General features: G+C 45.1%; 1 protein-coding gene across 5 annotated transcripts in view; it reads left to right on the top strand.

The window, feature by feature from the left end:
* LOC133370203 (carcinoembryonic antigen-related cell adhesion molecule 1-like) overlaps positions 1–17,925 on the top strand; it is a 42,273-nt gene extending 24,348 nt beyond the window's left edge. For 2 of the 5 annotated variants that reach the window (XM_061596093.1, XM_061596088.1), the window contains 6 exons: positions 5,058–5,318; positions 5,803–6,069; positions 9,685–9,811; positions 11,640–11,692; positions 14,009–14,040; positions 15,467–17,925. In XM_061596093.1, coding sequence (XP_061452077.1) covers positions 5,058–5,318; positions 5,803–6,069; positions 9,685–9,811; positions 11,640–11,692; positions 14,009–14,040; positions 15,467–15,589 — 863 coding nt within the window. In that variant the 3' untranslated portion in view covers positions 15,590–17,925. The other 3 variants (XM_061596089.1, XM_061596091.1, XM_061596090.1) reach the window with 3 other exon arrangements.
* Positions 17,926–25,231: the final 7,306 nt, after the last annotated feature.

Below are 25,231 nucleotides of genomic sequence, written 5' to 3'. Positions count from 1 at the left end.
TCAGCAACAATACATATCTGTTGACATCAGTTGGGAGAGCTCAGTAACAATATGTGTGAGGGAATTAGCTAAATAACTCTAATATAACTAAACTCACATACACACTCGACATACACACACACACAAAGGAGCACACACAAGGCATAAGAGGAGATGGGGGGATTAGTTCAGCACAGCTGAGGAAGGCATACTAGTCTGCCCTTTCTCTGTCTCTCTCTCTGGGCTTACTTTGCAGACACGGCCTCAGTCATGCGCAGCTGGGCAGGGAGGACCAGAGCATGGCTTCTGAAACACAGTCACACACACAGTCAAAGATAGGCAGAGGGAGCAGATGTGGAGGCTACGATTTGTAGGGAAAGGACCTCCAGAAGACAGGACAGAGAGCAAGATATACCTTTGCCAGTCTGGAAGTAGACATGGAGCACGTCAAAACTCCTGGGTCAGGCAAGAAAACAGCAAATGCAGCAGGCAGACCCTGAACTGGCTTCTTAGATCTCTGCTTTGGCTAGCAAAGGTCCAGGGGAAAGCAGGAAAAGTAGTGGAGTCCTGAAAAGGGCCTTCAAAGCAGTTTCAGCAAGCGGGGACCTCTGTTTCAGCAGGCAGGGGTCCAGAAATAGTAAATGAAAAGCAGGGAAATCAGACCCCTGTGTTCTGGCTGTCTAAGTGATTCAGCAGGCAATTTCAGGTAAAGTGATACCCAGCAGAGTGGGTGACCAAGTCCTAGAGCCACGATTCAGCAGATGATTTCATAGTGGAACTGGGCAACCAGAAGCCCAAACCTGGCTCTAAGAGTCCAGTTTTTATACCTTTCTGGACAAAATCCTCAAAGGAGAATGCAGAATTGATTGGGTCAGGCAGGTGTCCTTCCTTCATTTCCATACCTGTTTTGAGTCATAAGGTCAGGGTCATAAGGCTTTTCTTTTGTGAAGATAGTTGGTGGTATTCATTTTCAGCCAGCTTGATAAGATACGTATTTGAAGCCATTTTAAAAATCATATAGTGCATGTTGAGGTGGAGTGTCTCTCAGGTTTATAGGCTCATAGCCAGCCTGCCAACACTGGGTCTCATCACCATTTTAATTACCCACAGTGCCTCACAGTAATACTACATCAGCAGCACTGTGGAAATTTATTTATTTATAAATCCCAGCAGGAGCCCAGGGCGGCAATTATTAACGTGTCAGCTATGCCCACCCAATGCTTGTTGCTGCTCAGAGTCCTGGACCAGAAAGAAAAGAAAAGGAGTCATTGGTGGGCCCTGGCAGCTGTCCACGGTTGCCAGGGGCTGAAAGTAGCCCTATATATTCTTTAACATTCTCAAGAAGCAGAATTAGAAATTGCTTCTGCCTGAAACCCTGGAGAGCTGCTGTCATCATTAATATTGGGCAAGATGGCTGTTTGTGTTGGCATATAAGATAGTCTCTTATATTGAAGACTGAACACTGTGGGACTGTAGGAAAGATCATATGTATGAGAGGGACAATCACCTGCTAGCAGAAACCAGTCCATCCTAAGAGGCAGAGCTCAGTGTTTGTTCCACTCTAGTGATGAGTCACGCAAGTATGGCTCAGCAACAGCAGAAGTGGTTACCACCGGCCTCATCTTAGTTTGCTCTGTGTTCTGTGCAAATCTTGGATCCCAGATAAGTCCCTCTTATTCCAGAATGAGGGTATAAGCTGGGATTCTGGCAGCAGGGAGACAGTTCAGCCCCTAAACTTTAGGGCATAATAACATGGAGGATCAAAATAGTATCAGGAAACAGAATGATCTGAAAAAGATCCAAACCATTGCGAAGAAGACCGGCTCGGCAACCAAGCTAGGTTTAATTCTTTGTTTGCTGACAAAATTCCATTGCAACTGTTGCATTGCCTTTTGGGCAGTGCCAGCTAGACAGTTTTCAAGCAGTGTGACTGGGATTCATTATCCCCTGCTCTGAGCCATTCTTCTAAGCATGCATTCAGTTGGAAGGAGTTCTGAATTCACACATTTTGCATACATCTGTGTGAGCTGATGTAGACGAATAAGCAAACACTGTAGTTGGATTTTAACTCTGTATGAAGTGGCAATCATAATTGTCCCTTTTTGGGGGTTCTCCCATGGAGAACTACAGTTAGCCCTACAAGAATCAGCTTGCTGAGAAACTCAACTTTCATTTTTTTTAGAGCGTCTAGGCCTTGTTGCCTCACCAATATGTCTGTGTGGGAAATAGCTGCTGAACTTTCAGAAGCCAGAGAGGGTAGCTGAATAAGTGGTTGCCAGCGCTTGGGGGTTCCTCTTCCCCAGGAAAACATGAACCTTCAGACGATGCAAAACAATATAAATAGCAAAATAAATTGTGCAAGTGTGGGAAAGAAGTTGAACCTGCATAATTTGCGCAAGTCACAGAATTCACAATTTTGTGTGTGTGTGCAAAATTGGGATATTGCCTGGGTGGATGTAGATTTATTTTTTTATTTATGAAGTACACACAGCCTGGATCATCAGGTAGCTAATTTGTGCTAAGGAATCATGTGAATGTCTCTTGTAAGTTGTGGCTGGTTACTAGGTTAATGTGCTACAGGTCTACTTACTTCAAGAATGTCCTGCGTCTGTCTGGCCCCAGTTTCCACCCACAGTTAGGGTGTTGGAATTGTTGCTGGCTCTTTCTGTTGGTGACATTGCCACATGCAAACCAGGATTTTGACCCATTATTATCATCACTTCCTGGCAGATGAGCTAACTTGCTGTCTAGATTAGAGGAAGGAGTTGGTAGTGACTGATGGCAGAAAGCTGCTTTCTCCTGTCTATTTGCTGTGCCGTTTCTCTCTCTGGGGAATTTGCAGTTCACTTCTTTGTTTGCGTTCTCTCTTGTTCCACCCTTTCACCTGTAATTTGCCCTCTTAATCCAACGTCCATTGTCTGTGAACTTAAAATGTGGCAGTTGTGGTGTGTCTGTTGTCCACAGATTTCTTTCTCCAGAATACATCCCAAATGCTTTCTTTCAGCTTTGTTTCCTGCATTTCCTTATTATACCAGTAAAGCTCAACCCTTGAACTGAGATATCGCCTGCTGGTTTCTCTGTCACTCTGGGGAATATCCTGGCTGATGTAGTCACATCTGGGAGATAACAACTGTGTGTAACGCATTGCGTCCGAGGCCTGTGCCTCCCTCCCTCTTTTCTCTCTCCCCCCTCCCTCATTTCTTCCAAACTCTTTCATCCACCTTTCAAACCTGTTTATGTCTCATGGTTTCCAGGGACTGTATCCTGGGAATTCTCTAAAGAGGCTCTGAAGGAATTCTTCTCAGCGCCCTCCTAAACTTCAATTCCCGTCGCTCTCTGCTTGTGTCATTTTGTTTCTTTTTAATTATCTGAATTTATTCCCGCATACAAGAAAACCAATTAAACCAGAGCACTCATGTCATTTAATACAAAAATCAAAAGCATGTCTTGAAATCTGATAAATTCTGCCGCACCATCAGAGGTGTTCTTATGGGGAGGCCCAGGGGGCCTAAGTCGTGGGTCTTTTACACCTGTTCCTTCCCTGCCCCCCTTTATAAAAACTTGTTTTACTTTTTTTTTACTTTGCTTATAGGATGGCTGAGCGCACTACAAAATGCAGTGGTGGCAAAGAGACCCCAGTCATCCATCAACTTAATTTCCCAGAGGCATCTCTGCGTATGAATTAACATATACAGATTTTATGCAAATAAGTAGCATGGGCTTGTGCCCCCCATTCCTATAGGTAGCTGGCAATCCCCCCTATGCACCATCCAATAAATGGCCTGTGCCATCTCCCGGTGGCCACGACTCCTCAATAAGAGGGTATCCTTTGAGTGCCATTGAGGGTTCCAGACAGCGAGATCCGATGCCGTTGGAGGTCAGCATTGTTGGGTACCTGCAGACACCCATACCCCCAGTAGGGAGCCCAATGTCATGGGAGGCTCTGGTGTCTCTTGTCTGTTGCTGCCTGTTCTCCTGCTCTCTTCAATCAAGCATTAGGAGGAGCAGGTATCACCACACACCTTGTCCCTGCCTTCCCTAACCTGGTGCTCTCCAGATGTTCTGGACTACAACTCCCATTGACTAGAGCTGATGGGAGTTGTGGTCCAAACATCTGGAGGAAACCAAGTTGGGGAAGGCTGCCTTGTCTGCTGTCTGTTTGGGAGGTGATGCTGATTGGCCCCAGAAGGTGAGACAAGCTAATAGATAATGGCAGTAGTGGGGCCTGCTCACTGAGAGGGGTCAGCTAAGCGTATCTTGCCCCAGGCCCCTGGAGTCATCACTGCACTACAATTGCCCAGGATGTTCTCCTGCACAAGCTCCTCAAACAACATTTGAACAGTTTTACTGCTTGCTTCTAATAACTGTGCAAATTGCCCCAACACCTCGTTAAGCACTAGCAGTGTGTCCCCCATATGAATGTTCCCCTTATAAAAATGCCACAACACCTGTTTATGTTTCCCTATCAGCCACTGGTGCACAATCACTTAAAGGGACAAACACCCTGGATTGAGCACTAATGTGTCTTAACGATGACCAAGCCAATATATTTTCAAAAACACCTTATTTTCATAAAGTGCCTCTGGGTTATAGCAGTTGGCGCCACTTAATTGTTGGTTTGAAAGCATGCGGTCAGTCACTGTCTCAAGTGCTCATCTTTACAAACTCTGTTAAATCACAATTGGCAAATTCCATATAAATTGCTACTAAAAAGAGACTTTTGGAGAGACTCTGCAGGAGGAAGCAGGGACTTTTTCTAAGCTACTTATATACCTCCTGCAACACACACACTGACATTCTCTCCCTTCCTGTGTGTTCTGTATATCGCAGAAACAATGGCGCCCAAAACAGTGTACAATTTAACACTTTATTATAACTACCTGAAATTATGCTTCCAAAAAAGCAGGGTTCTGCTTTAGAAGCTATGGACCTCTAACGGACTCCAGTGTAGTGACTCCTTCCTCTCTTGAAGAGTGGCCTAAAGGTGACTTTCCTTAATGGCCATTGACAAGACCTTGCCCAGATTCAGAGGCCAGGAGGACCCACAAAGGATGACCCTCTTTCCATTTTGTGTGCAGAAACTCTCTCCAGCCCAGTCCTGTGGCCTCCAGAAAACACAGTGCCAGAGAACACAAGTGTTACCTTATATTGTATCACTTCCAACAGCCGCGATGTCAACGTCTCCTGGTTCCAGGATGGTAATTCTCTCACGGTACCTTCTGACCAGGACCGAAACCTCACTCGTGTTGTCACCAAAGATGTTGAAGGGATCTATACATGTAATGCCACCAACCCTGTCAGCTACGCCGTAAGCAACTCCAGTAAGATAACCATGGCATGTGAGTAATCCCAATTTGGCGGTGCTGGTGACTCCATTCCTCTTGCCTTTGCTGCGTGTGTGTGGCAGGGAGGGCATTTGAGATTTCTAATAGGGGGTTTCCCCCATTTCCAAAATAAGAAATGTGGGGGCTCAAAAAGCTACTTGGAGGCTGCAAACCTCCTATTCCCTTACCCTTGACGGGGAGGTTGCTTATGGTGCACCTCGGTGGGGAAGGGGAAAAGGCATTCTGCAGATGCTCATAGGTGCTGTCTCCTTTATTAATAAAGCCATACATTCTGATATTTAGTCCCAGTATTGAAAATGGCTTTCAAACTACAGCCAGTGAACGCTTTCTCGGATTAATCTCTAAATCTGGTTGCCAGTTCATTTGCTGGCCTAGAAGCATTGCGTTTGGGCTGATGCACAGTAGCTGTGCATACGGAGTGATGCACCCATCCCTGTTTCTGCCCGTTTGTCCTGATTCTACTTCCTTTTCTTTCTAGATGGGCCAAATAATGTTAAGGTGAGCCCAACAGGAACCACAGTGCTGAAACCAGGTTCCCGTTTGGATCTGCTGTGTACAGCGGGCTCTGTACCTGCAGCCCAGTTTTGGTGGCTTTTCAATAATACTGATAAGAACGTGACGAAGGACACCTTCAGCATTGACTTGATGGCCTGGGAAGATGAAGGGAATTACACCTGCCAGGCTAGCAACAACATCACTAAACGCACTGTCTCGAAATCATTCTATGTGAAATTGACAGACGAGGGTGAGTCCCCAGGACTATCAGCCCATTTCATATTTGCCTCTGGTTCCACCAATATTTTGAATACCCCCAAGTCTCTTACGCAGGGATGTGGCCAATCTGGGAGGAAGATGGAATTAATAGCGGAGGATGTGTCTGACTTTTTGTGGGCAGCACAGGATTGGATCCAGAATAAATGCCAATTCCAGTGCGTGTCCACCTCTCTCTTCTGAAAACGGGGGCACACAATGCTAGTCAAACCATGCCTCTTTTTACTGTAAAACCTGGTGGGATCAGTTCGATTTCTTTTTTTAAAAAAAATTCAGCTTCAAACAGATTTCTCAATTTATTGGCAGGTCAACCTCTTTCCCCTCCAGGTGTGGCCAATGGAAACGCTTTGCTGTAGGTGACTAGTGTGCTCGCAGCCTTAGTGGCACTAAGGTCCCATTGAAATCAGTAGGATAAGTTAATCAGAACAAGTCCTATTGATTTCAGTGGAACTAGCTGCAGCTAACTTCACTGGGATCATGTTCAGGGTTTCCCTGTTTTGTTTTGTTTTGTCTTTTGTTTGTATACTGCCCTGCTCCTGTGCCTTTTTTATATTAAAATTTATGCCCCGTCTTTCTAGGCAACATGGCCACTCAAGGCTGTTTGCAATGTCACGCCATAAAATATAACAAGATATAATCAAACAATAAACTACTTTTAAAAAGCAAACATTAACTACATCCTGATATGCAAAAATTTAATAGGTTTAACTTTTCCCCATTGTTGCATCTCCCTATCAGGAAAAGCCTCATCTGCTAAATTTCTAGATGTCAGACGGCAGTTAAAGACAGATGCAGGGACAGGGTTAAAAATAAAAAAGGCACCCACCCCCCAGTCTTGCACCCAAATGCTGGAAATCTTGTGGCAAATTTCTCTAATCTAGTTTTGTTTTGTTTTGTGGTGGGAGGTTGTTTCGTTTTGGAGGAGAATGTGCCCCGGATTTGTGTTCCTTTGTGGTTTAGAAGTTGTTTAGAAAATGTATCCACTGCATAGGCATAGTAGGAATTCAGCTAGTGCAGGCCATGGTCTTATATTTCACATGGGTTTCCCATGCGCTTTAGACTCCTGATCTTCCAGCATTTTAAATCCTGTGCAGAGCCTACATGGACAGAAAGAGCTCCCTGCTCCAGAAGTTATCCTTCAACACATGAGGGGCCAAGAGAAGCCGCATGGCTTCAGGGATGGGGCTTACAATGAAGGACTATACCCCTTTGTGTCTATGTTGCCCCTTTGTGTGACGTGTGAAGGGAACCCTATTTCAGCCTGGGAAGCCTATTTCTTTGTGAGTGTGTGTGTGTTTGTGTTTACCACCATCCATGTACTTGGCACGAATCTGTGTATCTCAAATTGCTATCCCTTCCCCCCCCCCCCCCCGTTTCATGAACACAATCAATAACATACAGTAGAAACAGGCTCCCGTTTTCTAAGGGCTCCACCATTTCTCATTTTGCACGTAATGCTAAGCCAAACTAGGGCTAAGCATGAATGAGCAAGCATGCAGGTACTCAAATGTTACCTAGAGCTATGCCATGGTTTGGCATAGCACTTAGTCCAACCCCAGTGGCGTGATTTGTCTTCTTAAACAAACTACAGACGGTAAGCCAAGAACAAACCTTGGCTACAGCTTGTGGTTTGTTTGGAGTGAGACAAACCATGAGTCTGGGTTCACACAAAGCCAAAACACTAAGCCAGACTATGGCTTAGGTTCCGGTAGCATGGCAGCAGCAAGACCAGGGGATGAGCAAAACAGCTGCAATTTTCTAAATGTGCATAGCACCGTAGTTTTGCTTAGTGTTATGTGTGAACCAGGCAAGTGTGAGTTCGAGAGCAGATCCGATACTCATGTTACCTTTGCAATGTGGGCACCGTTGCAGCGCTGGGCCCTTTCTACACTGGTGCCAAAAGGCTTGGGCCATCCATGCTGTAGGCTCCTTCTTGTAACATGGTTGCCCACATTTCCAGAAAGGACAACTCTTGTGGACGAGCTGCCCCACAATCTCTTCCCATGTGTTCTGGAGTTTCTGAAAGTGTGTTTGTGGATGGGAAGGTGGTGCACTGCTGCAGATCCCAGAGTGCATGAACACCATGTTAAGGGGTAACTAATCTGATCTTGTATACCTGTCCATAATGTCAAAAAGGAATTGCTCTGGTCCCCAGAAAGCTGAGGATGGAAGATTAGACTTCGACAGGCTTCCCACCTCCCAGCTATAATGGAAGGAGGGACATTTGATCTGTGCTTAATATTTTTAAAAAATTACTTTTGAAAATGAGAAGAGTCTGAAATCTTTCACCCTTAGGCCAAGAAACCCTTTCCTGTAGCCCCAGATGTGTGGTGCCAGCTCATAACATCTAATGGGCACTCTGCACATGTTCAAGAACTTATTATTATTTTACATATTTCAGAGCATTAGGAACAGGTTCCAGGAGTATGCCCCGGTGAGCCCCAGTTCTAGCTAACCGCATCCACTCCTGGACAGGGTTGGCCTGGCTGTGTTGATCCACATGCCGGTAACCTCTAGACTGGAATATTGAAATGCATTCTATGTGGGGCTGCCCTTAGAGTTGGTTCAGACATTGCAGTTGGTGCAGAACACAGAGACTAGGTTACTCAGAGGGGTTTCTTATCGCAAACACATTTGCCAAAGGAGCTGCACTGTCTGCGGGTTAGCTACCGAGCCAAGTTTAAAGTGTTAGGTTTCAGTCCTAACCCCACTTACCTGGGAGCAAGCCCCATTGAATTCAATAGGACTTGCTTCTGAACAGACATGGTTAAGACCGCTAGACAGCTTGGGACCAGGATATCTGCAGGACCACCTTCTCCCATATAGGCTGCCCAGGTCACTACCATCTAAAGATGGGCCCCTCCTGACTGCACCACAGTTTATAGAAGTTACTGTTGATACATGGGCGTCTAGAGGAGGACATTTTCCGTTGTGGCAGTTACTATGTGAATTGCTTTCCCTATAGAAATTAGGTGGGCACCTACATTGGGGTGCTTTTGCCGATAATTAAAGATCCATTTGTTACCCTGGCCTTCCTTGACCACTAGTACTTGTCCTGGGTACCTTGGTATTGTGATGTTTTGCAGATGATTTTGTTTTAATTAAATTTTAGACGGTTTTTACATTGTGAACCACTTGATTCTTACTGCAAATGAAAAGTGGTACAGAAACGTTAAAAAATAAATAATGCTGGTTAAGACCAGTGCTTGTGAGGAATGAGGATGTGAACTGAAAGCTTGGGAAGCCTTGCTGCACCAAAGCCACAGACAAGCATGGGAGAAAGTTGCCACCTTTGTTTTTAGTTTTGCTCCTAACTCTTACGTCTTTAGCAGTAGCTAGACCATTCAGAAAACATGCTGGTGAATCTCGTCCGACCACTTATCTCCATGTCAGAAAAAATCTTTACTAGCTAAATTTCTGTTTGTCAGGCTGCTGAGGAAGTTAAAATAAATAGATGGCAACCTTAGCTTGTGGTTCTGAAAGTCTGGTTTTATTACAGGTTGCCACCTGTTGATGTGATCAAATGGGAAAGGAAAATTTGGCCACGTACTTTCCAAACCTCACAGCTCCTCTTTTCTCCCTTTTCCAGAAAATGAAAAAGTTCCAGGGGGCTCTCTCACTGCTGGGCAAATTGTTGGAATCGTCATAGGTTGTGTGCTTGGAGCAGCACTCATTGCAGGTCTGCTGTATTTCCTGCTCACCAAGACTTCTTTGGGGTAAGTCTTCCATCCTGGTCAGCTTGGGTTGCCTCCCCGCCCCCCTGAATTTGCCATCTGCCCGGCTTCTCCTGGACCTTCCTGCTCTGTTTATCAGGTTTGGTTGGTTGCTTTGCTCGCTCTCAGGGTTTGATGCTATCTCACTGGTGGGGGTTTCTTTCCTGTCTCTCCAGCCTGGGTTGGAGTCCTGCCCCACACGTCTCTTGGAAGCACTAAGTATGCTACAGTTTATGCCTCCCACCCAAATGCACAAACACTAACTAGGGTTGCCAGATTCAGGATGGGATAGTAGAAGAAACTTCTCTTCCTCTGTGAACAAGAGAAGTTGCCACGGCTGAAAACCCTTCTTCTGTATAACCTACCAAAGGCGCTGGAGGTCTGTCCTCCATTAGATGTGGTAACTCTAATGCACATACATATGGAGTGAGTAGACAACTGTGATTGGATAGACCTTGTTTTAAAAAAAATGTAAGTGTCAAGTATTGTTGATAAAGGGTTTAGGCAACAATACTAAGCATTATCTTGCCAAACTCAACATTCCATATTTTATCTTTCAGGATTAAAAATTAAATATATATATTGGATGGATGCTCATAAGAAAAAATAAACATTGAAATTATAATGGCCAATGTTTTAAACGTTGAGAGTTTTCATGGGAGGAGAAGCTAATTTTCTCCGCACCCCTGGTAGTCTCCATTTCTCACACACACAAGTCAAAGCAAAGCTGCTTCAAGGGCATTCTCAGGGAAAGAAAGTGTCTGCCAGGCTGCCAAAAGAGGAACTCTGCTGTAGTCTTCAGTGGCAAAATATTTTTTCAAAAAGTTTCAGGAAACTGCTGCCACTCCTAATGATAGCACCTGCACACACACACACATTGCTCAGGCTGAGGGCGTAAAATGTGGGGGTCATTTGGGTTCATCCCTACGTCAAATGCTGCTGCCACTCCTAATGATATTCCCCACAAACTTGATAGCAATTCACACACGCACACATACACACAGAGCTCAGGATGAGGGTGTAAAATGTGGGGGGTCATTTGGGTTCATCCCTAGGTCAAATTCTGAGAAGTAAACTGCAGTTAGAATTTTCTTAAGAGTTCCCCATCCCACTCCCCTAAACATTTTATTTCAGCTTTAATCGGCTAACTGATATATGTAGGAGTGGGGTGTGTCTGAGACGCTGGAGGTTTTCACTCTGTGCCCTGGGGATCTCGGACACTTCCCAATACAAAGCCACAAGCAATGGAAGACAAACGTCTCTGAATGACTGGCCCACGTCTACTGATTTTTGCCTGCAATGTGCAGCCACAGAGGGGTATGCTCTAGGTTTGTTCTTAGTTCACACAAGGAAACAGTGAGGCCCAAAGGCCTTGCCAGCACCCTTTATGACAGGGTGGGGAACCTGCGGCCCTTCAAATGTTGTTGGGCTGCAGCCCACATCATCCCTGATTAATGGCCATGCTAGGTGAGGCTGATGTGAGTTGTAGTCCAACAACATCTGAAGGGCCAGAGGTTTTCAATCCTAGCTTTAAGAACAGAGTGTGCATTTTAGAATATGTCCCAGATTCTCTGCAATTTACTGGGATTTCCTTTGCAGGAACAAAGGGTCACAAACAGGTCAATACAGCAAAGGTTCCATGACCTTGAAAACCACTGGTATGGCCGAGGGCAAGATAAATTGGATGTATGTATGGATTGAAGGAAGCAAATAGGATATATTATTTCAGATGATTGGTCAGTAGTATAGAACGAGAGAGAATATGCTTGTTCTGTTGGGGGAAGAGACCCCTGCTTGCTATAGGATCACAAAGTGTCTGCTGTTTACCTAGGAGAACGGAGCAGCACGCATCCAATGGAAACAAACCCTCAGCACCCGGCCACAGTAAGTATCAGCCCTAAGGGCTGGCCGGGGCCTGTGTGACACATGTCGTGTGCTCTATGCTACTCTCACCACCAACCACTTTCACCCCATTTAGAGGGAGCCTTTATAATTCACCCATAATGAAGCTGCAGAAAAGGTAGATGGTCTTCCCATGAAACTTGTGTGCCAAAGCATGGGGAAATAAAGACTACTTCATCCCAAACCCAGATGCACCATGGGAAAATCCTGTTTAATCATTTTCTTGGGGGAAAGGACTTCACAGCTGCTCCCCCTCCCATTTCCAAGTGCCTGGCTGGGGATCTCTTCCCTGACCCTGCTACCGCAATCTCAGTTCCTGCGGGAGGGGGAGAAGCTGCTGTTTTCTGCGGAGTGCTGGTGTCTTCCTCTCCCCTGTCGCTGTCTCCCCCACCCCCACAAAAGCCTTCATCATCCTTTGGGATTCCTGCTGCAGCTCTGTAAAACAGCCTGGTGGTGGAAAAAGCTGGAGCTCACGAGAGGGACTTGTGGGAGGTGCTGGTACTGGGTGGATCGGCCTCTCCGGGGAATGACTGTTCTGCCTTCCTGCGCCTCCCCCCACGCCATGATTTTCCTGGAACCACATCTGTCAAAGACTGTTCTTTGCATGCCTCTTTATCACACTTGGGCTTCATTTTGAAGCAAGGAATAGAAATGAACTGAGGGGTGAGGGTGGAAAACCTGACTTTGAAACTGATTGCTTCAATTTATTTGTCTATGTATTTCTAAGTGGGTTTATAGAGCAATCCTAATCTCCTGATCTATGCTACTGGAGAGGGTTAGGATAAGGTTGAGGTGTTCCTCCTCTAATGGAGGGCTGCAGTGCTGCCAAAAGTGCAGGTTTTTGAGAAGCTACCAGCAACGGTGTTCCCTCCAGCAGCAGCAAGTATAGGCCCCAAAATGGGGCAGGACAAGTCAGAGCCAGCCATAGATCCACCAGATCTAAAGCAGATGTTTAAAATGGTATGTAAGATTACCTATGACTATGGAAAAAAACACAAAGGAAATAGGTACCTCAGGCCCTTTTCTATAGTGCGGATCTTCAGTTTATTAACACTTTGAGCCTGAGCTCTTTGGGGATCCCCTGTCAAAACAATACCACAATACCTGATGGAACACCTCTCCCAACACGGACCTACCCGTACACTATGCTCAACATCAAAGGTCCTCCTCCGGGTGCCTAATCTGAGGGAAGCTTGGAAGATGGCAACAAGGGAGAGGGCCTTTTCAGTGGTGCCCCCCAAATTATGGAAAGATCTCCCTGACGAGGTGCGTCTGGTGCCAACCCTGTTATCTTTTCAGCGCCAGGTCAAGACTTTCTTCTTCTCCCAGGCATTTTAACAGCATTTGAATAGCATGTGTTTTGAACTTGCTTATTGATTTTTATGGGTTTTAATTGTTTAAATTTGTATACTTGTTTTTAATGTTCTTAATTGTAAACCGCCCAGAGAGCTTCAGCTATGGGGCGGTATATAAATGCAATAAATAAATAATAAATAAATAATAAGCAGATGGCTCCCTCTCTCTACACCCCAAACTGGCCTTGGAGTACTCAGGACTCAGCACAGGTAGGAAGATGCAGCAGGTGGGGCTGGAGCAAGAGGGAAGAGTATGAGGTCGGGGAAGGGCTGGAGTGCAGAGGGAAGGGTCCCCTCCCTACATGTTCCCCTTCCTGACCCACTTGTTGAACTGATGGGCTGTTATCTCGCTCATGTTCACTACATTGTAGGATAGCCAGCCTAGACTCTGTGAAAGCTCCTGGGACTTCATGAGCTGCATAGAGAGAGAGAGAGAATTTTTACCTGCTGGGCTGTTTTGTTTTTCTCTCCATGTGGTTTAGTGAAGATAGAAACTGTACACACCTGGTGGAACTTTCTTCTGTATGCAGCCCTAAAAGCAGGGGTGGCTAAGCTATGGCCCTCTAGGTGTTGTTAGACTGCTACTGCCATCAGCCCCAGCCAGTTTAGGATATGAGGTCCAATAACATCTGGAGGGCACCTGTTTAGGGAAGGCTCCCTTAAAGGTACATGGCCCCTTTGGGATTCCTGATATCAAGGGGAAAGTCCCGGCATGGTGTTTTCTTTGTACCACATTAGCTTACTAACCCAGCTCATGCCACTCGCCCTGCCTGCTTCTGCTAACCTAGTGGGAGTCCCCCCAGTGGTCTTAGCCTTTTGGTTTTGAGCAGAGGGTTGTAGGTTTTCAGTGCCTCCCGCTTGGCTCTGCTGGGCTTGTGTTTAGGCTCTGTTGTATGTTCCAGTTCCTTGATGCTCTCTCTCTGTCCTGTCTCTGTCATTTCAGACCAGGGCGTCACTGACACCAAACCCACATCGGTAAGGATGGAACACTTAACAATCCCTAATGTATATGGACTCCAGAGTTCTGATCCAAATTCTAGAAGGGGAAAAGGGGCGTGGGGTTGGTCTGGAGCAGAGGGGACTGGAGGTCTTGGGAGGCTTCTTGTTTCCATTCCTGAGAAGGAAGTAGGGCCTACTTAAAGTTGCCAACTATTTTGCCAGTCTACCTCTTTTAACAGCACCTTGATCTGCACAATGTATCGGGTGACAATGGTACAAGTCTGATTGGTACGAGCTATTTGACAGCAAAACAGATTGCCTCGGAAGATGGTAGATTCTTTCATGAGATGCTTTCAAACAGAGGCTGGATGGCCACCTTTCAAGGATACTAGAGCAGTGGATTTCCTGCACTGGTATAGGATTGGACTAGATGACCTTTGAGGTTTCTTCCAAATCTGTGATTGTATCATAATGCTTATCCCCATACCATGGAAAGCTTCGCCTGCTGACTTCTGTAGATCAAGCTGCTGTTAAGGCACAGGAGAATGCTAGCCTTCCCCCCCCTTTCTGGCCAGTTGGTGTCCTTAGCCCTAATGGATTCAGATGATCTAGGAATCTGGCGTTCTGGTCCGAGAGGTGAGTAAAGTATGATACCCATACAGGCAACGTACCCTGGGAATATTTGGCTCCCTCCAGGATAAGTTGGGTAAGTTGGCTGTCTGTATATTCTGCTGGTTGTCATCAAGTTTAAGGAGAATTTTACAACACACCAACCATCCCTTGGGAATTAGTTCTGTGGCTCTCAAAGAAGGAAAGAAGAGCTCCCTGAGGAGGCATGAGTGGTTGCTAAGAGATACATAAGCTTCCCCCGGGCCTCCACCTTGCCAATTGGTCTCCTCAAATGCAACCAGGATCATCCCCATTTTAAATAGACCTATTCCTGTGCTTTTAACTGAGCCTGGTTTTGTTGTGTTGGGGGCCGGGTGGGGCTGCGGGCTGGCTAAGTGTTGACCAGCAAAGGAGGAAGGCCAGAGCAAAACAGTCAGAACAAAATACAGAGAGCCTAGTAACCTGAAAAAGTCATTTTAATTGCATATTTAACTAAATATTAAGAAATGTAAAAAATGTGTTCCCAAATACAAAAAAAAGGGTATAATCAAGTGCTTGCTTGTAATCCCAGTGCCTTACATTCAATTGTTGGATCACTGTAAAGCATGATCAAGTTTGATACTTACTGAGTGATTATTGGCTGCATGCTTTTCCTTATATCCCTGCAAGTAAAAAGACCTAACCTTTGTTGTGTGATTGTGTTGCTTTTTTAATTAAACGAAAGCTGGAAATTCAGGGAAGTGTCCTGCAATATCCCTGAAAGGGCTGGTCCCCCACAGGCCCCCCTGTGGCGAGGGCCCACCCTTTAAATCTTCCCACAGTCCCTCTGACTCCTACTGGTGTTCTCTTGCAGGGTGAAGAGGACATACAATATTCAACACTAGCCTTCAAGGCAAACAACCCTCCCCAGCCAGATCCAGGGACCACCCGACCTTCGGACAACAACATTATTTACTCAGAAATCAAGAAGAAATGATCAGGGATAAATCTCCCCCAATGGGCTTTTTGGTGCAAGCATCCCCTACGCCTCACTTCTGCTTCCTTTGCCTGGATGTTTTTTTAGGGGGAGGCTGTTTGAAAAAAGCAGTTGCCTCTTCTGAAGAGGCCCCTCCCTCATACACACTCACACGCCAGTTGGTTCTCCTCTTAGAGTCCACCAGCCCCCTTAGCTGAAAAGAAAAAAGCAGAAGTTCTGTCCACACCCAGTCGCCTGGTGTAATAAAAGGGTTGGCAGTGGACCCTAGTGATTAGAGGGCAGGCCTTCCCTTCGCCCTGCTGTGACTTGCCTGCATGCCAAGAGAAAAGCCATTTCATCCTCAGAACTGGGTGGGGAAAAGTGGGCAACAGGTTGCATATCTCTTTTCTCTTCTCCTCCCCCCACTAGTTCCTGGCTGTGCCAAACCTTCCCTCCCCACGGTCACTAGGCAGCTGTGTGGTTCCTGTACCCTTGGGCCTTTTCCAGCCACCACAAGCCCTCCTTGGGGAACTGAGTTCCAGGCACTGGCGAAGAAAGTACTCAATATCAGGGAAAGTGTACACTGGAAAGGGACTGATGTAGTGGCTGCATCCGGGGCCGTCCAGTGCCAGAGGATTGCTTTGCTGGTGCCTTCAGGGCTGACACCCAGTGGCTCCATCTGACTCCCGATGCTCCTGACTTTTTTATTTGCTTCTTCCGCCACCAGATTCCGTGGGTCTTGGGGAAGGGCATAAAAACTCACTGGAGGATCCGATCAAGCCCATGGACTAGCGGCTCACCACTCCTGGTGTATAGGTTGCCTTCTATACTGGCAATGCTTTGACAGGCCGGCAACAACAGCCACCTTTGCTCTGTGGTCTGGCTTCTGGCTTCAGCTACTCTTTTGCTTACGTGAATGTGAAACTGCCCCATGGATGGATATCGAACTTGGACATGCGGACTCAAGATGTGTAGAAGGGATTTGTGATGGCAAAATCATAATTATTTCCCTACTGCAGAGTAAGGCCATCGATCATTATCCCTTCCTTCCCTGCCACACATCCCATTCTCCAGATTATCTCAGATAACAGAAGCAATGCGTACCTTGCAGAGCAGATTGGTTAAGTAACCCATGTCAAACACAGCAGGCTGCAAGAGAATGTGGGCTGTGTGGAGGCCGGGATATTGCATAGATTTCCTTCCGTGTTTTTCCAGCCACATGGTGTCTATTGGGAGGAAAGAGGAAAGATTGGTGCCAAATGGTTAGAGGCTTAGAGCACTGTGGATAAAAATTAGGATGCCACCAACTTTGAGAGAGGAAGAGATGTGGTGTGTCATCTGTCCCGCTGACACTACAGAGCTAGCGGGCAGAGCACTGGGATTGACTGTAAGAGCCATGATGCTCACCGAGCAGTCTTAAGCAAGCCCCTATCCCTCAAACTAACCTCCCATGCAGGGTTGTTGTGAGGCTACAACGAAATACAGACATACTGCTGCCTTGAGCCTTTAGGGGGGGCAGCAGGAGATTATTTTAATTGCAGGTATAGAATCGGGATGTAGGAGTCAGAATTCTAGATTAATTCAACTCCCACATTGCAGAGGAATGTTTCAATCAGCTGGGAGAACTGGGTTGCTCTGCTAAATTCAACAAAGTGTAGAGAGGGAGAGTGATTAACAGTGAACAATTGTCTGTTTTGCTTTGACAATCAGCATTGGCTGTGCAACCAACCTGCTTAAGCTAATGGGGCAAACTTGCCAAAAGATGTTAGTCTGAGCCAAAGCCAGGCGTCATAAGATCTCTGGTAGGAATGGAGGGAAATCTCTCTTATACCCTCTACTCCTTTTGCATTGCTTCAGAGTCTTCCCCACCCCCCATGTTTTTCACCTTTGACTGAGAGTCAGAGTGCCCCTGTGGTGTGATAGTATCTCGTACACTCTGGGCCTCGCTAATCGTTGGGTGTGGCTGGAAGACGGCATGTATTCATGTTAAGCTTCAGGACAGAAGGACAATGCAGCAGTGTTTGGAATAAGCATTGCAGTCATGGCCCCAGCACCCAAGTTAACCCGTACATTGTCCTCCAATCTTGAGAAGGCCTGACACAGTGCTCTGTAATGAAGAAATCCCACAAAAGAAGCTTGTCTCCCTATTGCATCCGGTTGGCACTGAGCCTTTGGAATAGCTAGCTGGCATCCTGCAGGGCAGGAGTGGCACAGGCAGCTAGGGTTGACGGTGACTGTGTAGAGGGCAGGATGGGAGACGAGATGCACGCTGTGGTGATTATGAAAATTTGGGCTGTTTTTCTGGTGTTTGTATCATTATTTTGTTTTTAATAATAATAAAAAAACTGAGAATGGAAGCGGCTTTCGTATACACTATTTTATTTATTTATTATTTGATTTATATCCCGCCCTTCCTCCCAGCAGAAGCCCAGGGCAGCAAACAAAAGCACTAAAAACACTTTAAAACATAATAAAAACAGACTTTAAAATACATTAAAACAAAACATCTTTAAAAACATTTTTTTTAAAAAAAAGCTTTAAAAACATCTTTTAAAAAAGGTTAAAAACACTGCTTTTTTAAGGTTTAAAAACATTAAAAAGCAATTCCAACAGAGACGCAGACTGTGATATGGTCTCAACTCAAAAGGATTGTTGAAAGAGGAAGGTCTTCAATAAGTGCCGAAAAGATAACAGAGATGGTGCCTGTCTAATATTTAAGGGTAGGGAGTTCCACAGGGTAGGTGCCGCCACACTAAAGGTCAGTTTCCTATGTTGTGCAGAACAGACCTCCTGATAAGATGGTATCTGCAGGAGGCCCTCACCTGCAGAGCGCAGTGATCGGCTGAGTATATAAGGGATAAGACAGTCTTTGAGGTATCCTGGTCCCAAATTGTATAGGGCTTTATACGCCAAAACTAGAACCTTGAACTTGGCCCAGTAGCAAATGGACAGCCAGTGCAATTCTTTCAGCAGCAGGGTGACATGTTGGCGATAACCTGCCCCAGTGAGCAGTCTTGCCACTGCATTTTGGAAGGATGCACTATGGAAGGGGAGAAGGTGGGCAGGGAATAGGATCCTCTGACAGAGAGAGAAAGCCCAACAGCAACAACAGTCTAGCAGCTTGTTCCTGGGGCATTAGGAGCAAACTGATCTGCTGACATCAGCCAGTTGAAGCTTTTCACACACATGGAGGCAAAACATGATGACCTGAAAATTAATCTCTGCAGATCAAGCTGCTGCTATGTGACAGACATTGGGTGGCCGTCATAACACACACCATCCCACTCCTCCGTGGGGTTCCTAGAGCTCCCGCCTCCAAGAGACCAATCAAGTCAACACCTGTGTAACTTCAGCAATGCTGCAGCGTCAAATGCTCTGCAGCACATTCACTTAGCTCCTGCCCTTGCATCTTCACTTTCTGTGGCTTTGCATCTTTTAGAGTTTGCATGACAAACAGAAACTCAGTGGGGAGGCTTTTACTGGAGTCCAGGCCAATAAAGGTTTTGCATGTCAAATTTCTTCCAGTAGTTCCCCAATTGGTGGGGGAAGCCTCCAGTGCCAGAAGCAGTATGCCTCTGAAGAGCAGTTGCTAGAAATCACAAGTAGGCAGACTGCTGTTAAATTCATATCCTCCTTGCAGATTTCCTAGCATCTTGGTTGGCCATTATGAGAATAGGATGCTCGACTACGGCCACATTCACACCATACATTCATTCCACTATTATTCCACTTAAACAGTCATGGCTTCTCCCAAAGAATCCTGGGAAGTGTAGTTTCTTAAGGGTGATGTAAGGAAGCTTCTATTAGAGCTACAATTGTCCAAGTAGTTTAACAGTCAGTCCCTCTTCCCAGAGAATTCTGGAAATTGCAGCTCTATGAGGGGAAGCAGGGTCTCCTAACAAATCTCCCAGTACCCTTCACAAACTAACTTCCCAGGATTCTTTGGGGGATGCCATGACCGTTTAAAGTGGAACAACAGAGGAATAAATGTATGCTGTGAATCTGGGCTTGATGAACCTTTGGTCTCTAGGCTCCTCTTATAATCTTAAAACCCTCATTTGCAGAAGTTGTCCAGCTAGCCTTATGATGGGTCTCCATGCCACCCCAGCACATACAGGCTCCCCTCCCAACTTTCTACTTACTTAGGCACTGATCCCCTTGCCTCTTTATCGTAGTTTAACCCTCACAGCCCTGGCTATGCATAGAGCTGCTACCTTCCATACGTGGCCTGCTGCCATGCCTTTGAGAGCAGCTTGCCGTGCAGAATTTTTTATCAGGTGCAGATTATCTCCATGCCTAGAGAAACTTCACTTGCAAACTTTCTGTGCCTGTTACTTGCAAGAAAGAAAAAATGTTTGCAATTTGGGCTGTGAGGGTTAAACCAGTTTAAAATCAGTTGAGGTTTACAGTATAAACACATACCCTGCAACATTTCCAGGATGAAAAGAGAGCTGCGCCAAGGATCTCTATTCTTGGAGCTCCACATTGTCAAAGAAAGCCCGTCAACTCGCTGGATGCAGTATTATTTATTTCCAGTAGTTTGTTCTCTGTTCATTTTAAAACCAAGGCAGTAACTGTACTTTTGGTTAAAGATATCCTTACAAAAAGATGCACTTGGGAAAAAATGTAATTTATCCTGCAGCGTGCCACCAGCAGTTCAAAGCAGACCTTGGCATCCTAAGTCTGTAAAATGGCAGGCTGTGCACTGGATGGCCCTTTTGTTTTCATGCTAGGCCAGCCATGACTTGCGCATTATCAAAACACAGGAACTGCACAACCACAAAAGAGGGTACAGATTTGTATAATATTTAGATGCACATGTGCAAATTGAAAAATAATTAGTATAATTTAAATGGAAATACAATACATCTCACCATAGCAGGGAAATACTGTGCGAGCAGGTGACTTGTGTGCATGTTTAGTCTGCTGTCTGGGTGCTTTGAAAAGTAGAGTAAATGGTGCAGTACCCCAGTTCAGGCGCAAATATTTATCTGCTTGTGCTGAGATTCTCCTAACCCTAACCAAATAGTGCTCAAATGCTGGGGGGAGGTTGCAAAAGCTACCCAACCCCCCTCATTTTTTTGGATAGATCCCCTGTTAACAATTTTTTTAAAAAAGGCTACCAAAGGGACCATAATTTGGTTATTATGGGCAAGTGCATTTCATTGTGGGCCCCATGTCTTTCCTGCCATATTTTCAGCATTGCACTTAAGAGATTTCACATTCCAAACAGTGGAGTAGGGCAAGTCACACTAGCAAGGGGCTCACAAGGCATCTCCAAAAGCCCCCCCAAGATAGATGATTTAGCAGCAATCTAAAAATAGGATTTGGCCCTAGTAAATAGGCAAAGTTAGGAAGGAACACAGAAGGTACGCTGTACCAAGTTGGACTGTTAATCTAGTTAGCTCAGTATTGTTTGCACTGACTGGCAGTATCTCTCCATGTTTTAGAGAGAAGTATATTCCAGCCCTACCTGGAACTGCCAGGGATTGACCCCTAGGACCTTCTGTATAGGGGCCATGTGCTCATCTTCTACTGAGCTAACAAGTAATCCTTGCACCCTGAAAGCCAGCCATAGAGTTTGGAGGCCATGCCTTCTCTAAGCAAGAACAAGTCTCATTTCCCTTTATTTACATCTGGGATTTGACTCTCCCTTTCCTGCAGCTGAGCTGCACTTAATAGCTTTTAAAACTGTTGCCGTAAAAGACAGCTCCTGGGCTGCACACAGGAAGGATCCCCTTGCAGAAATGGGTAAAGGCAGGAAGACCTGGGCAAGGTGGAAGCCTGACTAAAGTTATGCTTCCCTGCCCCCTTTCCTCACTTAGCAGTGAGTACAAACCTTTAGGGCAACGATGTAATGAAATGGCAGATTAATACCAGCCTGCATGCTTATTTATCCTGTATACAACACTTTTAACACAGAGCTCTGTGATTTTCACAGTAGCAGAAGAGGCAGAAATTCAGCAACTATCCTCTTTTTTTAGGAAAATCTGTAGCAGTTTAATCTCTGCCTGTGTGAGACATCTGTTCAAAGCAGCCTTTGCTTTGGGGGAAGGGCTAGTAAAAAGATTTAGTAACATTAGTGTGTGTATATATATAAAGATCTTTGCTTAATTGACATAATACTGCTACTGATAACTTGTTATATTTAATTGTTGTAAACCGCCCAGAGAACTTCGGCTATGGGGCGGTATATAAATGCAATAAATAAATAAATAAGGTAAGGTAAGATTCCCAGTTTTCATGTTGCTTTATGGTTTTGTAAGATAATTTCCCTGTCACAAAAACCCTGTGAGGTAGGCCAGTACAAATGAGGTTCCACAGCTGGGGAACTTATCAAAGGTCTCCAACTAAGTCTGTGATAGAGGTGACACGAATACTGATTTCTTCAGTCCAATTTGCTATTGAGTGTCCCACCTAACCTCTTAAAGCACTTCCAGATAGCTGCTTTTTGCAGGGGGTGCAGTTAAAGTGGATTTGGCACTGTTGCACAACAAATCCACTTCCAAGACGTACACACCATATATTTAAAGCATACTTTTACACACACACATAATCCTTGGAACTGTAGTTTACCACTTACAGAGGACCCTTAACAAACTACATTTCTCAGGTTTCTTTGGAAGAAGCCATGTGTGGTGTATGCGCAGTCAAAGAATTAAAGAAAGGGATGGGAAATAGCACTGGAAATGGCATGTGGAATAACAATTAACTTGATGCACATCATATAACCTCTCCCCAAGCAAACAGAATGCATGCTGAATAAACAGCTAACATCCTCCCTGCCAACTTTGTGCAAACAAATCAGAGTGAATGTTCAGTTAAAAAAGGTAATCTAGAAGCGAACTCAGTTACACAATGCTGGACGGTTCTGTTTAAAATACCTTTTTATGGACTTCTCCTTGAAGCATGGACTGCAGCCCATCTCCACTTCCTACTCTGATATGGTTGTTTCATTCCTTTGCGGGGCAGTTATGTTCCTCCTTCCTCATGCTGCCTTTAGCACAGCTGCTAGTCTAATGAATATTAAGCGGTTACAAGATTAGATTTAGAAACTAAAATGTTCCAACACTTCCCCCACATGACCTGAAACCCAGCAAAGGTAATGCAGATGGCCAAAATGTTGCTATTTAAAAACACCATTATTTTTAAACAAGATTTGTTTAAAATATGGAAAGGAAGTTTGTTGGGCGGGCAACGTTTGGCCATGGATCATTGTGAAAGTGAGAGTGAGATAAGGACATAGGAGCATAGGAAGCTGACTTATACTGTGTCAAACTGTTGGTCCATCTGGCTCAGTACTGCCTGCACTAACTGGCAGCTGCTATCCAGACTTTCAGGCAGCAAATATTTTTGACCTGCACAGTATTTCCACTTCCTCCTGTCCCCACCGCCTCCTGAAGTTTGGCAGTTGTAAAGAAGTGGGGTCATGTGCCTCCCCCTTTCTCCGCTGCCCCTTGCTTTTTCTGAGTTATTTTTTCCCTGCTGGAAAAACAAATTTCCAGCAGGGAAAAATTAACTCAGAAAAATAACATTTTCTCAAAATATCAATATTGATCTTTTGAGAAAATATTGATATTGATATTTTTGAGGTGACTTTGTTTAAAAAATCCATTTTAGATTTTTTAGGGGGAAAATGGGAAGCCAGTAACAGAGAGGTGTATGCGTTGATTAATGTCAGTGGGGCCAAGCCCACAGGAGAAAAAAATCAGCTTCAACCAATAGTGAATCCTGAGAATCCATGCACGGGCTTTGACAGAAATTACCCCCACTTCTAAAGCAAGCAACATGTTGGGCACACAACTCCAAACTCCAAACACAGCTCTCGGAAACTTTGTCTGTGTGACTTCAAAAGGGGCAAAACTATCATATGCACATAACTGGGCGCCATATACTCTAACATCTTTGATATAGCCTTCTCTATGTATATCTGAAAGACTGAAGGAGCATCTTGGCCCTGCTTCATGTAGAAAAAGCTTAGCAGAGCCTTTACGCTCCTCTGAGCATTCCCAGTAGCATTTTTAAATGGTGCTCTCCAGGAGCTCAATGCATGGAACGTTACACCCAGGGGTGTAGCCATACAGGATCTCGGAGGGTCTTAGACCCCTTACTTTTTTGGGAGCAGTGTCCCAGCAGGGTCCCTGTGTCTCCAGCATTATACAAGCCAATCAGCATGAAAGGGAAGTGTGTTAGCCACTGAAAAGAATCTTATAACATGCTTCCTTGTCCTTTCCTGCTGATTGAAGCCCATCAGAGTGAAAGGAGGTAAGAGTGCTACTGAGAAGAGTCTTCTCAGCGGCACTCTTACCTCCTTTCACTCTGATTGAAAGCAGGAAAGGACAAGGAAGCATGTTAGAGGGTTCTTCTAACACACTCCCCTTCCATGCTGATTGGCTTCTAGGAACATCTGTTGTGGGAGAAGGCATGCGCGGGAAGGACTGAGGAGTGTGGAGATGATGATGGAGAGCAAGTGAGTGAGGGGGTATGGCATGACTATCATGAAGGGACTGCACTTCTGGATTTGCCATTATACTACTGGATAAGTGTAAGATGTAACCTGTTCAATAAGATGGTTGTTAATCTGCCATGTATGCTTTATCCTCTTCATGGTGAAGACTAATATAGCAATGCAAATAATCACTGGACATTCCTTATTGCAATAAGAGTCCAAAGCTTTTAGAAGGCATCTTAGACCTATACTTGTCAGGGAAAGAAGCACCAGTGTCATCAGCATACAGGAGAATTTGACAGGGATCTATTTGCAAATCTCGGTGGGTGGGAATTAACTTCTGTTAAACTTTTAACTAAGGAACTGATGTAAAAGTTAAATAAAGTCGGGGAAGTATACCCCCCTAATTTCTTTAAAAGTTGGAATAGAGTTGGAATAGAGTTGGCCAGCACAATTGCAATTAATCCGCAGACGAGAATTTTCATATAGTTTGCGAATAAGTGTTAACAAGTGTCTATCAATGTTAGTATCCTCAAATTTTCCCCATAGTCTCTCTCTCTGAATTAAATCGAAAGCTGATTTGAAATCAATGAAATCAAATCTGGGTCTTTTTAGTTTAGAGAAAAGGTGAGTGGTGGGGGGGTGGGAATGACAGAAGTGTATAAAATTATGCATGGCATTGAGAAAGTGGATAGAGAAAAGGTGTTCTCCCTCTCTCATAACACTAGGACATGTGGACATCCAATGCAGTCGAATGATTCAGGACAGACAAAATAAAGTACTTCTTTATACAGTGCCTAGTTAAACTATGGAATTCGCTCTCACAAGAGGCAGTGATGGCCACCAACTTGGATGGCTTTAAAAGAGGATTAGACAAACTCGTGGAGGTTAAGGCTATAACAGCAGCTCCCATTTGGTCCTCTTTGCATGAAGAGAGAGAGAGAGATCTTTCTGTCTGTCTTCCTTCTGTGTAAACTGGTATGTTTCAGGGAGCTATTTACACCTCTGACTCACCTTCCTGTTTCTCTCTCCTCTGCTGACCACCTGAAGAGAAGGAGCCATGTTCTCTTTGTCTCCTCTCCTCTCACATAAGGGGCAAAGTCCAATCATGGTCATTGCAGCCTCCAACTTAGTTAGCTAGACAGAAGTAGTACCTTTCCTATCCAGTATGTATTTCTGTTAATAAAGTAGTCTTTTCTTACTTTGAATCCAAG

This window comes from Rhineura floridana, chromosome 15, assembly GCF_030035675.1.
Source record: "Rhineura floridana isolate rRhiFlo1 chromosome 15, rRhiFlo1.hap2, whole genome shotgun sequence".
Classification (NCBI taxonomy): Eukaryota; Metazoa; Chordata; class Lepidosauria; order Squamata; family Rhineuridae; genus Rhineura; species Rhineura floridana.
The sequence above is the reverse complement of the archived record's forward strand: the minus strand, read 5'-3'. Positions and strand labels throughout refer to the sequence as shown.